This window comes from Zeus faber (assembly GCF_960531495.2).
Source record: "Zeus faber genome assembly, chromosome: 8".
Lineage (NCBI taxonomy): Eukaryota > Metazoa > Chordata > Actinopteri > Zeiformes > Zeidae > Zeus > Zeus faber.
This window is the reverse complement of record NC_137195.1, coordinates 4,870,143-4,881,991: the sequence shown is the minus strand read 5'-3', so window position 1 is coordinate 4,881,991 and position 11,849 is coordinate 4,870,143. Positions and strand designations below refer to the sequence as shown.

Sequence of the window (11,849 nt, the reverse complement as noted above, 5' to 3'; positions counted from 1 at the left end):
GTGACTGTGTACTTTTTCCAGTTTTAATAACACACCCTCATATCTTTTGAGTGACACAGACGTGGCTCATAACCAGACACACACTCACCAAAACAACCTCCCGTGCGTCTGATTGGGGCCTGCGGCCGGCCCCGCCCACCTCACACGGCGCACGCAAACACTGCAAACTTAAGAAGTTGCGCAACCAACCGCCGGCCGCCCTCACACAAGAGCCACGCTCAATGACGTCGGGAAATACGGTGTGAAAAATAGCGTGTGTCGCTGAAACGCAGGGCTGTGAGTCAGGGTGCGTTCGCGATTGACTCACTCCCACGACGTGTGTAATCACCGCTCAAAATGCCGTGTGGCCGCACGGTCACTTGGTTCTGGCAAACGTTGACCTCTGCTTTTCTCAAAAAAGCCGCTGGAAAACAAATCCCATGGGCTGAGCGCGGATTTTGAGGCAGGCTTTTTGCCCCACTTTCGGGGCCGGGGAGATAAGGGGCAGCGTCCAAACGCACAGAGCAAAATTCCGCCACGCGACCCACCCGTCCTGACCATCGAAACCTGTTTGTCTCCTAAATAAAACATCCCAGCAGCTTCTTGGACTTTAATGGGGCGATGCTTTCTGAGTGCCGGATCTGGCAAAATCTGACATTACATAATGTGTCTGGTGCACACACACACACACACACACACACACCGAGGCAGAGGACAGCTGAGGCCATGCAGTCGCTCAGCGAGGCCTTACCTTTGGAGCAAACGGAGATGGAGTGTGATGGAGGGAAAGATATGTGTGCGTGTGTGTGTGCGTGCGCGCTGGAAGCCCCGCAGGCTTCTCGGCCGTCCCCATACCAGACATTCCAGGGGCAGAGCGCCAGGCTTCAGGCTCCGTGCGGCTGATCCCGGAACAGCTTGCTCTGCACAGCAGCGGTGGCTCCAGCCCGCCACGAGCGAGGTGGGCCACCGCAGCAACAGGGCCGGGCTTTGTGCCTGTCAATTTGCACCCCTGGAGGAGAGCACGGAGGAATCTCATTCAAATCTCAAAGGAATGCCGCATTTTCCGCCCAGTTGTGCGCGGACGGGACGAGGCAACCGCCCCGACTTCCCCCTGCAATCTTGCAGCGTTACGCAACCCAGCCCTGCACCCTCTGCTCCCTGGTGGAGCAGAGGGTGTGGGGAGCCTCAAGCACGCCCGCGGGAGCTACGTCCCGTCCTGGGGAGACGCCTCCTTGCCACATCTCCTCCCCTCCGGCCTCCAGCCCACACTCCTTTAACAAGCATATGGTCTCCCAATGACACAGGAAGGAGAGGGCACAATTCCAAGAGTTGGGAATGTGTAGGCGAGGCCGGATTTCGCCTCCCCATGGCACCGGCCCAATTTAGGCCGACTTAAAGACTTCCTGCCCGGGGCAAGATGCGGCTTATTGTGGCACGGAACTTGGCGCCGGCCCCGCCAAGTATGAACATGACGTTCAGAGGCTGGAGACACGGTTGTCGCCAAGAGCTTTAATTAAGACGCTGCTGTGAGGTGGTTCAGGTGACGGCCTTTCCAAAACCTCCACCGCGCGGACAACAGGTTGAACATTATCGTCGTCTGCCATTAATTTTTTATTTTTTTCCCCCTGAGGCCATCGCAGGCACCTCCGGAACACGGCTGTGCGTGCAGAAACCTCATTGTGGTCAGATTAATGAACCACATATCATTATATTTCATGCTATTTTTCTATAGTTATAAGAACAGAGGCAGAAAAAAAATAAAAAATATAATAAAAATGAATAGTAGTAGCAGAAACAGCAGCAGAAGGGCAATTATCAACACCAGTTATACAGAGAGCAGTCATACGCTCCAAGGTAAGAGCATTTCAGGATAAACTGAGTGACAAAAGGAGGCAAATTAGGGTGGTGCTGCTCCAACAGAGCAACAAACAGATCGGCCTGGTGTTTGATTTGCTCCTGAGTGAAAGAGAATCGTTGGAGAGTAAAAACACATCCGCTGCCATCAAACTGTTGACCAGCTCCATCACATGTGGATTAAATCAATTACGACATTCCGGTGAAGCCACCTCCCCAGCGTGTGTCTGTCCACGTACAGGTCCCTGCCTTCCAACCATCTGGCATCCAGGGCCTGCATCTTTTTTTTTTTTTTTTTAGGTTCCGTGTCAAAAGAATTTCTCTCGAATTGTAAACATTCCGGACGCCCGTCGCTCAATGCCAACAGGGAAAAAGCATTTTGCAGATTGTCTTTCAACGGCATCCATTTAATAACACCGTTTCCAAGCGCTGGGCGAGCCGACGAGGCCAACGTTTCGACGAGGAACGGCAGAGCTTCATGGAGCCTCCTCCTCCTCCTCCTCCTCCTCCTCCTCCTCCCAGACGGCTGCATTCACAGACGTATCAGCTTCTTGGGGGTGGGGGTGGGGGGGCGCTCTAGATTTCCTGTTCTTGAAAGGGGAACGGAGAGCGTCAGAACATCGCCTGCGCTCCCAGCAAACTCTCTCGCTCGGGCGCAGAACCCCGTCGCAACAGCGGAGCGGAGCAGGCTCGGTGCCAGGACCCTGATTAGCCCGGAGAGTCCTGCGCTCTCCCGCCTGCGCAGAGAGGGGGGCGCGGTGGGAGCGCCGAGCAGAACCTTCAACTGTGCTGAAGACCGGCTCTAAGTGGAAGGCCGCCAGCAGACTGGAGTGGATCCATGCTGGACGCATTAAGCCTTCAGCGGGGAGACATCTGCCTTTTTTACAACGCAGTTCAGCTCTCGGCGGAACCGTCAGGGCTTCGGTGCCAAACTGCCAGAAGACTCCTGCTCCGACCGTTGGAACTGAACGAGCGCCGGTTCCACGTCTTCACCGGCGACGCGGCGTCCCAAGAGTCACATTCACATCCATTACTGTTAGCTTGGCCTCATTAGAACATAATCATTGACTTACATTACACTTTCTCCATTACAGACATTAGAGACCACGCTGCTTAAAAAAAAAAAAAAAAAAAAAAAAGCTGAACATCACATGACTTTTCCGTAATATATTGAATATGGATCACCATTTATCAATAGTTTTGGATTGAATCGGACACCGTATTTCAAACTAATATAAGACTGATACGGGCGTCGGCCTTATATTTTATATCAGTCAGTTTTGCTTCATCCTGGGAAGTACATTTTACATCTGTCTCTGTTCTATCTTGTTGTTTCTTTTGTTGTTCTTAAAGATTGTGTCAGGAAAATACAACAATGCATAGTTTGATTCTGGGATTTTCCCTAACAGCAATGCTAGCAAATAACTCCCAATGCATCAGAGGACGGAGAAGGTGTCTGCTGGTATCAGAGTTTAATCTTTTTCGGGCAAATTCTCTCAAAATGTAAGACAAATCATGCCAGTCTTATTCAATAGAGTATTGTTGATAAAGGTACTACATATTTGGTACAACGCAGAGAGGGTAGGTTATGAACTAGATGATCCCCAAGTAATTCGAAACCGGAATAAATCGAATCTTTACTTATTTCCGCAGAACTTTAGACCGACTTTTAAGGCCTAATATTTGCTCAAATTCAATTCAAGACATGTTTAGGACTTTCAAAGGACCTGCAGACGCCCTGCGGAGTGGGCAGATCGTGGTGCTGCAGGGCGGGAGCCACACCTTCACCTCAATGGTGACGAGCCCTGATGTGCAGGTAGATCTATATGCGGCGACAGCCAGCCGCCCCCCGCCCCGCCCGGCCTTGAGATGTGCAGGTGGTCACTCCACACCGCTATCCCTGCAAATGCACCTCGGACCACAGCGGTATTATTAGAAGCACTCACAACTTACTGCCTTGCATAATTAGAACAACTCGCAGGATGTGCATTACAGGAGGACGTTCAATACCCAACCCAGACTGGATGCTGTTAGGAAGCGGCTGAGGATGAGGATGGAAACCGTAGAGCACGGAGAGGGTTTAGTGCTAAAATGTGCGCGCGCCTCAGCTCAGCCTGCTGTGAAAAGGAAACTAATGGGTTAATGGTGGGAAAAAAATAAATAAAGAGAGGGGGTGTAAGAGTGAGGAGGGGAAAAAAAAAATCAATGCTTTTGTGCGGAGAAGAAAGGAAGCTTTCACAGGTCTGCGTATCATTAAGCAATTGAGAAAGCTAATTAGAGCGGGAGGAAAAGATGTGCAGATCTCTTGGCTAATTATTTCCATGGCAACCACAGCACACTGTGGATGATCCGAGGCTGCAGCCCAAGCGGCTCTGACAGCCGGGTTTACGGACGGAGCCAGGGCGCCCCCTGGTGGAGAGCATCGGGCCTGGCAAATAGAACTTTCAAACGAGAACAGATATTTTAAAGAAGTTTGGAAAACGCTTTCAAATTAAGCGGGGAAAAAAAAAAGGAAATCATTTTATAAAATTACCTGTATTAAATTTGTCAAACATCAGCCATTAGCTGAAACTGTGGTGTCTGGTTCATTAAGATCAGTGAGAGCTGCTACCACGCCAGTTGTCTTTTACACTATGTTGTCTGGAATTCAAACCGTTTCAGGCAAATGACTGATTCTAGCGCCTAGTGTTGGTAATAATCGGCTAACCACACCCCAGTTTTACATTTGGAGGGAGATCAGGGGGGTACAGCAGGAAGCGAAATGGCACCGGTTCATTTAATAATTTGTTCTGGCAAAAAAATAAAAAAATAGGTAACTTTTTTTTTAATTATTATTATTATTTCCAAGCACTTGGTTTGGTGGAAATTGATGCACGGCTGTGAGGTTTTAAAGTACAAAAAAAAAAAAAAAAAAAAAAAAAAGCAGCACTGACATTTAAAAAAATTCTAACAAGTGCCTTTAAAGTCATAACTCAGCTGTTCTAACTTTCCTCTTAGAATGTATTAGAATCAGTCTGATGAACAAAAAAATTATAAAAATATAATCCACAGTCTGATCTGTCCATAAGATCCAGGAAAGGCTCTGTACTACGCTGTCTCCTCATGTCCCCGCTTCCTGCGTCTACAGCGTCTCTAATGTCTCTGTTTGCTGGGGTCTATCTTCTCCAGGTGGACCAGAGGCTTCAGCTGCTCTGCGAAGCTCCTCATGTCCTCGGACACGGTGTCCTGGCCGGCGGGCGCCAGCACGCTCAGCTCCACCAGGTAGGACAGTGAGAGGCGCTCCGTGTTCTCCGTGTTGCCCGGCACCAGGATGCGCGACAGCTTGCTGACCACCACCTTCATGGCCCCCTTGCGGAAGATGTGCCCGTTGGCCACGAACTCGTGGTCCATGCGGAAGCCCATCTCGTTCAGGAACTCCGGCAGGCTGTGCGACGCCGCCACGTCCACGCAGTTCCGCACCAGCGCGTGGCGGCTTTTGTCGCCGACCTCGGGCTGGCCCAGGTAGCGCAGGTGCCACGGCGCCGTGAGGTGGGACAGCGAGCGTCGCGCCCGCAGGATGAAAGGGTTTCCCTGCTGGCCCTTCAGGAGGTAGACCAGCTCGTGGTCCATGAAGGTTTCTGGGTCCATGTTGTCGCAGAGACCTCGGAGCCGGTGCAGCAGGCTCTCGAGGGCCTGGTCCAACACGCTGCCTGGACGGACAGGGAACGGGGAGACTCAAACAATGTATCCACTCAACACGCTCAAACCCCACACAGACAATTAATCAGACCTTTTCACACTCACCTTGCAGGAGATACTCCATCATGTTTAATGTTCCCCCGGTGACGGGCATGACGGTGACGGGAGGCGCCTCCATCTCCCCTCAGGACCGAACACACTGCAGAGAGAAGTGCACTGAATTTACCAGCTTAATACAAATCAGTGGTGGAAAGTAACCGCGTATAAGTACTTTGTTACCGTAATTAAGCGCATTTAAATAATCAGAAGTGGGCCAAAGACAAACAACATCAGGGACTGGATAAATCAAACTGCTCATCATTGTTTCATTAGGTCCATATCCTTGTGAATTACTAAGACACCAATACAATTTTATTGTAAATTATAATCAGGATCTGCAAGAGCAAAGGTACAGTACCACTTTATATCTGTTATATCAGGGCAGTGGATATAAAAGGCCAGGGGCATTTCGATATAATTTTAATATTTTAAGTGCATTCAAGAAAAAAGTGACTTATATACGGGAATGTCAATGTGGTACTTTCATCTTTACTGGTCATTTTATATCTGCTTATTTGCACTTCAACTTCAGTAAAAGGCCTGAGAACGTCTTCCACCACCAATACAAACCGAACTGCTGAAGCATCAGCAGCAGCCCACAGACAGACAGACAAACAGACAGACAGACAGATAGATAGACAGATAAAAGCATAAAAGGATAGATAGCAGGAAAAATAGGATGGATATATAGAAGCATAGATAGACAGACAGAAAGGTAGACAGACAGGTAGAAGGATGATAGATACAAGGATAGATAGATAGATACAAGGATAGATAGATAGATAGATAGATAGATAGATAGATAGATACAAGGATAGATAGATAGATAGATAGATAGATAGATAGACAGATAGACAGATAGATAGATAGATAGATACAAGGATAGATAGATAGATAGATAGATAGATAGATAGATAGATAGATAGATAGATACAAGGATAGATAGATAGATAGATAGATAGATACAAGGATAGATAGATAGATAGATAGATAGATAGATAGATAGATAGATACAAGGATAGATAGATAGATAGATAGATAGATACAAGGATAGATAGATAGATAGATAGATAGATACAAGGATAGATAGATAGATAGATAGATAGATAGATAGATACAAGGATAGATAGATAGATAGACAGGTATAAGTGTAGATATATAGAAGGGTAGAAGGATAGATACGTATATAGAAGGGTAGATAGCTAGATAGATGGATAAAAGCATAAAAGGATAGATGGCAGGATAAATAGGATAGATATATAGAAGCGTAGAAGGATAGCTAGATAGATAGATAGATAGATAGATAGATAGATAGATAGATAGATAGATAGATAGATAGATAGATAGAAGGGAGATGGGGAGATAGAAGGGTAGATAGACAGATAGACAGAATAAAGTGTTACCTTAGTGGTGAAATGTGGAAGAATATCGTTGTTGCGGGAATCCAGCTGTAAAATAACTCAGGATGAGCGAAATATTCAGCGAACCATTGAACCGTGATTTGAACAAAATGTTTTCAGTCTATCGACCGCCATACACAGTGAGTTAAGTCGTCCATCCTCACACACATCGAACACTGAAATTACACTTTTAATCACTTTTCATTCGAACATTTGACCGTTGTACAAACCGGAAGAGGAGCCGCTCGTCGTCGTCGTCGTCCTGAGCTTCTTTGCTTTTGGACGGACCCCAGAGCTGCCCACAGCACCGCCTGCCGCCTGCACGGGTGTACGGTCATGGACGGGATGGTTCATGGAGGAACGATATTTTAAATTTAGGGAAATGTAGCGTTACGGCCACGTGTGTGGGTTTTATTAAAAATACCTCCCTGAATGTTATTTGTTTTGGTTACAATTGTCAGTTCAAGGAGAAGGATGAATGAATCTTCTTCTTTTTCTTTCGGCGGCGCCCGTTAGTGGTCGCCACGTCGGATCATCTGCCTCCGTAAAGGATGAACGAACAACCCAACCAAATGAAGGAATAAAGAAATGCATACATACAATTTTAAATTTACTGCTTGTATTTTCAGGACAAATGAAAAAAAAACAAAAAAAACAACAGCAGATAAAAGCCTAAAACGATGACAAATAATATATAAATGCATAAATTCATAGTTTTTAACCAATAACTTATATTTCAAATTTAAACTAATGTATTATATAAATAAATCACTTTTGGTGGTGTAGGTGGGGGTTAAACCGCATTCGGTTTCGCGGCAGTGTGTAAATAAATCTAAACAAATCATAGCAAATCATTGATAAAACATGAATTATTGAATGCAGAAATTCTCAAATCCACCAGTTTTTACCAGTTTTGGTAATAAGTTAAATAAATAAATACAGTTTGGCGGACACCCGACCACTTCCGGCCGTAGTTTCACAACATCCGGTATCGCTGCGGCGTGTCGAAACAAAACAAAAACAATCATGGACGACGAGCAGCTTATTGCCGCCGCGCTGCTCAACAGCGTCGCCTGCTTCGCCGCTGCCGTGCACGTCAGGAACAAGAGGAGGAAGAAGCGCCGCGTCTGGGTGAAGCCATGGTTCCAGAGAAGGGGACTTGCGGGGAAATCAGGGATATCCTGGCTCCCGAAAGCAGGAGAGGTGGGCCGGGCATCGGAACTCTATGAAGCTTGGTATCATCAGCGTATATTGGCAGATCTTGTAATTTGTGTGAAGTTAACTGTTGGGTTTATTGTATAGTTTCCATCTATTCCAGATATCGCATTTTTCTTTTTCATATTTTTATTGTATTCCCTCATTATTTTGTCTTATTGTGAGCTGCTGAGACGTTGAAATTTTCCCTCGGAGATGAATAAAGTATCTATCTAAAAGGTAAAGGTGCCAACGGACTACACAACTTTCGAACAATACCTAATATTCCTTCATTTCAACATGCAGCACATGCACTCCATTTACACTTCTATATCACTTTTTTTTTGTTTTTTGAACTACGCTGCTGGGGTCTTCATTTAAAATAAAAAGATATTGATAATAATTTACCTAACCCTAACCCTAACCCACTCCTCCTCCAAATTTACGGAAGGCCACATGGGAAAATACCCAAGTATCTTGGTGGATGTAATGTCTTGTGTATGAAAAGTACTATACAAATAAACTTGCTTTGCCTTGGTATCCCGGTTCCTGAGCATATTAAGATTAAACTGGACAAGCTTTAACTTTAGCTCATCTTTATTGTCACACACGCACCACAACTCGTGCATTATGTGCAGCTCCGGCCGACACCCACTCACGCATGCAGATGGAGGCCGTGAAATGTATTTTCCGCATTTTTCCCATTGAGGCTTGTCCTTCCTCTGGGGGGCAGGCCAGGAGCAGTGGGCACCTTACAGTACAGCGCCCAGGGACCAACTCCAATGTCCATCGCTGGTCAGACGATTTTTCTTGTGCATGTTTTTAGTGGGGGTTATTGCGGTGTTATATGGAGGAAACCCCATGTGAGCACGGGGAGAACATGCAAACTCCATTGTAAATAAATATCGGAATTTAGCTTTGTTGTGTAGGACCCTTGATCCAGTTCGCACAGACCGTACTTGAGGACTGAATCAGCGTTGTTTCACATTCAGTATTTCATTTTGAAATTAGTACAGGTATTTTGACATAATATTTATTCCTTGTTTGATAGGCAGAGGCAGAACGTGAATTCCTTGGTTTCCTGACATCAGCACAGTTTGAAATGTTGCTGGAGAGAGTCAGACCATCGATCACAAGAAAGGACACCAAAATGCGACTGGCTGTCTCTGCCAGGGAGAGGCTGTCTGTGACCCTGCGGTACCTCACCACAGGTTGGTATCGTTTGCATCGTAAACATTTTCCCTTTGGTGTTGAGGTGTATGGATTTAGATCCCCTCCAACAGCTAATGACGTCAACTCTCTTTCAGGGGAAACTTTTGGCGCAGTGGGTTTACAGTACCGCATCGCCTGCGCCACCGTCTCACAGATTGTGCTGGAGACGTGTGAAGCTTTGTACCGAGTCTTGAAGGCAGAGCTTGTGGAGGTGAGCCTCGTGGTCTTGCCTGTGATGTAAAACTGTATTATGGATGCCTACTCTGCCATTGTCTGAGATAATATTTTGTCTCTGTCAATAATAATGTTTTTGTTGGTATAACTCAGACACACTCTGTGCATCTAAATGAGACACATCTGTTCAAGTTATCAGGCTTGAATGACTGCCTACATCACAACTCTTTTCTTTAAGTGGTGTTTATTATTGATCATAAGTATAAAAAACGTTCAATGCTTTAAAGGTGATGAGGAGGGTTCTAAATTGGATCCTGTCTTTGATTGGTTTCCAAAGACAGGATTAATGACCAAACTCTCTGTAATGTTCTTAAATTCAGACGCCCACGACAGCTGCAGAGTGGCGCTCTGTTGCTGAGGAGTTCCAGCTGAGGTGGCAGTTCCCTCACTGTGTGGGAGCGCTGGGTGGAAAACTCCTCCACTGCTCTGCAAAAGCGCAGAGCTCCATGCTGATGATGGCCATAGCAGACGCCAAGTACAAATTTCTGTACGTTAATGTAAGTTCTGAGGAAACAGACTTGGATGCGGGCGTCTTCTGGAAGTCTGAGGTCAAAGCTGCCCTGGATGGAGGTCGTTTGAACCTTCCACTACCGGGGCCCCTCCCAAACACAGGCACGGAGGCCCCCTACGTGTTTGTGGGTGACACGGCGTATCCGCTTCGCACGGACCTCATGACGCCCTACCCGTCCAGGGAAATTGAACATCACGAGGGGATCTTCAATTACCGCCTGTACCGTGCTCACAGAGTGGTGGAGAACGCCTTCGGCATCCTGGCTACACGGTGGAGAATCTTCCAGACCTCCGTGTCTCTGCAGCCCAGCAAATTGGCTAAGATCGCCCTGGCAGCCGTCTGCCTCCACAACTTTTTGTGTGAGCAGCGCTCTGAAGCTTACATCAACCGTGACCTGGTGGATAGGGAGGAGGGCGCTGAGCATTGCCTGGTGGAGGGAACATGGCGGGCGGATGGCCTCGGTGTGTTCCGCCCTGTTCCAAGAAAAGAGGAAGCCAAGAATTCCACTGCAAAGGCTGTGCAGCAGAGGGATGCCCTGACGGAGTATTTCAACTCCCCTGCGGGCATGTTACCGTGGCACGAACCGACCTGAAAGTTAGTCTGGAAAAATAAGAGGCATTTATTGGACAAGTGCATTGTACATATACTTATGATTTGCCTTCTTATATCAAAATGCACAAAGGAAACCCATCTGAAAAATCACGTGGTGACCCCTTACCTAATTGACCATAATGAAAGCATCGAGAAACAATAATATATCATGACTGTGTTATTGTTGTAAAATATTTGAGTTTATAGGCTTGTGTTGAGCATATGAGGCCTGTATTAGAAAACATTAATCACTTTACAGTATGTGACATTCCAACAAAGGGAATCTGCTGTAATGCATTTTTAGTGAAACATTTATTTGAAAAATCCACATATCTCCCTGTTTGTGAATGTCGTGGTCAGTCAGTCAGTCAGTCAGTCAACTTAACTTATCTTTTCTTCAGATCTGCGCATGCGTCATCTAACCCTGGTCTAAAACTGCGGTTGATCTTGTTCTGCAGCAGCTCGGTGCCTCTTGCCACATTCCATGAACCTCGTAAATCTGTAATTCAGAGTTTCCATCGCTTCTCTTTGGGAAAACATGGACGCCAGCAGCAGCATGTGTTTTTTTGACAAACTTGTGAATCCTGTGAGAATCTAGCATCAGTTAGATGTGTTTGATAAAAACAAATAAATAAATAAAACACATGAAAGGCAACTGTGTTCGCTGTTAAGGGTGTGTGCCGCCGTGCCTCTGTGTGTTTCAGGTCCGAGTTCAATGGAACGCAGCATCTGACTCACATGGACAGCAGTGAGAGCCACGGGAGACAAACGCAGTGTCTTGCGCAAACACACACGAGATTTGTATTTGTGTGTTTTTCCACATGACTTTGCCAAAAGTGAATAAAAATAACTAATGGAGTTTCATAATGAACAAAGGTTTGCTGTTGTAGTGTGTCTGGTCATTTATTTTGTTCTGATAAAAGAAAAAAGGACATGTAACTGCAGATGAATTATTAATTATTAGTATTATTATTATTATTATTATTTTTTTTTAACCCGTGCTGTCAGCAGGCTTGGCATACAACACAGGGTATTTCTACGCCATTGCATCCAGGACAAAGTTTATCTGAACGTGGGGTCCAACTTCTCAACCTGCA

The 11,849-nt window shown here is 46.2% G+C and overlaps 2 protein-coding genes across 3 annotated transcripts; one reads left to right on the top strand and one right to left on the bottom strand.

Moving 5' to 3' along the window:
* Window positions 1-4,790: 4,790 nt before the first annotated feature.
* On the bottom strand, window positions 4,791-7,261 carry med18 (mediator of RNA polymerase II transcription, subunit 18 homolog (yeast)). 2 transcript variants are annotated; one of them, XM_080005021.1, is made up of 4 exons: window positions 7,241-7,261; window positions 7,014-7,058; window positions 5,613-5,710; window positions 4,791-5,518 (listed from the first exon to the last, which is right to left on the bottom strand). In XM_080005021.1, the coding sequence occupies exons 3-4, from the start codon at window positions 5,687-5,689 to the stop codon at window positions 4,966-4,968; spliced, it is 630 nt and encodes a 209-aa protein (XP_079861147.1). In that variant the 5' UTR covers window positions 5,690-5,710; window positions 7,014-7,058; window positions 7,241-7,261; the 3' UTR covers window positions 4,791-4,965. The 2 variants fall into 2 exon arrangements, with proteins under 2 accessions (XP_079861147.1, XP_079861146.1); XM_080005020.1 differs by having other exon boundaries at window positions 4,791-5,522; window positions 5,617-5,710.
* A 775-nt stretch (window positions 7,262-8,036) lies between these two features.
* On the top strand, window positions 8,037-11,587 carry LOC307234179 (uncharacterized protein; the record flags this gene model as incomplete). The annotated part of the gene is made up of 4 exons (XM_080005783.1): window positions 8,037-8,213; window positions 9,256-9,415; window positions 9,512-9,627; window positions 9,971-11,587. 4 exons carry the CDS (start codon window positions 8,037-8,039, stop codon window positions 10,751-10,753), a joined length of 1,236 nt encoding a protein of 411 aa, XP_079861909.1. The 3' UTR covers window positions 10,754-11,587.
* Window positions 11,588-11,849: the final 262 nt, after the last annotated feature.